The 1,132-nt window shown below is 60.9% G+C and overlaps 1 protein-coding gene across 1 annotated transcript in view; it reads left to right on the forward strand.

Moving 5' to 3' along the window:
• Nucleotides 1-590: 590 nt before the first annotated feature.
• The window catches only part of PSMB5 (proteasome subunit beta 5), a 6,474-nt gene continuing 5,932 nt past the window's right edge, over nt 591-1,132 (forward strand). Inside the window, exon 1 of the mRNA XM_006100069.3 lies at nt 591-828. Within this exon, the coding sequence (XP_006100131.1) occupies nt 631-828 (198 nt within the window). The 5' untranslated portion in view covers nt 591-630. The remainder of the gene's footprint in view (nt 829-1,132) is intronic.

A 1,132-nucleotide genomic window follows, 5' to 3' on the forward strand; every position in this document is an offset into this window, starting at 1 on the left:
CCAATTTCTCCCCATTTCCCTAACCCTTGGCCCTGGCAACCACCACTTTATTCTGTGGTGTGTTTTTTTTCCTTTTTGCTGCGCTTTTGCCACAAATAAATGTGGTTTAACTAACTTCGTAGGAAAATGACCTCAGAGCAGATCATTATTTTATCCAGTAGAACAAGATGGCATTTCCATTTCAGAGGCGTTCCTGGGTGCTGAAGCGGGGGAGACGGGAAGCGTTGCTGGGACACCCGCTGGGCGGGACTACGCGCAGCTAAGCTTTCGGAACGCGTTTTCCCCAGTCACGCCCTTCTCAAAGATGGCCGGCCTGGCTTCCCTCGGCAACAAGGACCTTCCCGGTCGCCCCCTAAGGGATTTGAGGTTAAGCTAATCCAGGAACGCTTGCATGACAAAACCTAAAATGGCAGGCATATCCCTTTAGAATTTAAGGGCAGTGAAGCCACTTTTTAATTTTTTTTTCCGCTCGGCGAAAATGGTCCCCTGCGTCTTTGGAGGCGTGGTTGCCAGGAGTTAAAATGGCTCCTCCCTGAGATGCAATAGGAAGTGAAGCTGTGACGGCAAGACGTTGCCCGGCCGTTATCTCCTGGGCGTTCTCGGAGGCGGCTCCCAGTGCCCTTACTAGACATGGCGCTGGCCAGTGTGTTGGAGAGCTCGGTACCGGTGAACCGGCACGGGTTTTTCGGACTCGGGGGTCGTGCAGATCTGTTGGACCTGGGTCCAGGTAGTCCCAGCGATGGGCTGAGCCTTGCCGCGCCCAGCTGGGGTGTCCCAGAGGAGCCGAGGATCGAAATACTTCACGGAACCACCACCCTGGCCTTCAAGGTGCGGACCCGGCAGCTGAGCCGGACCGGAGCCCGCAGTGGCCGCGCCGCGAAGCCCAGGCCGAGGCTCGGGTCCCTCGTCCCGACCCTGACGGTTTCGCTGTCTCATTGCCCCGGGAGGCCTCGGTGCTCGCTCTGGCCCGGAGCGGGTGGGCTGGGCTGGGCCTGGGGCTCGGGCTCGGGCTCGGGCTCGGGATGGGGCTGGGGCTGGGGCTGGGGCTCTGGCCGGGAGGGGCTGGGGCTGGGCCTGGGGCTCGGGCTCGGGCTCGGGCTCGGATGGGGCTGGGGCTGGGGCTGGGGCTGGG

The sequence above is a fragment of the Myotis lucifugus genome, unplaced genomic scaffold (genome assembly GCF_000147115.1).
Source record: "Myotis lucifugus unplaced genomic scaffold, Myoluc2.0 scaffold_297, whole genome shotgun sequence".
Lineage (NCBI taxonomy): Eukaryota > Metazoa > Chordata > Mammalia > Chiroptera > Vespertilionidae > Myotis > Myotis lucifugus.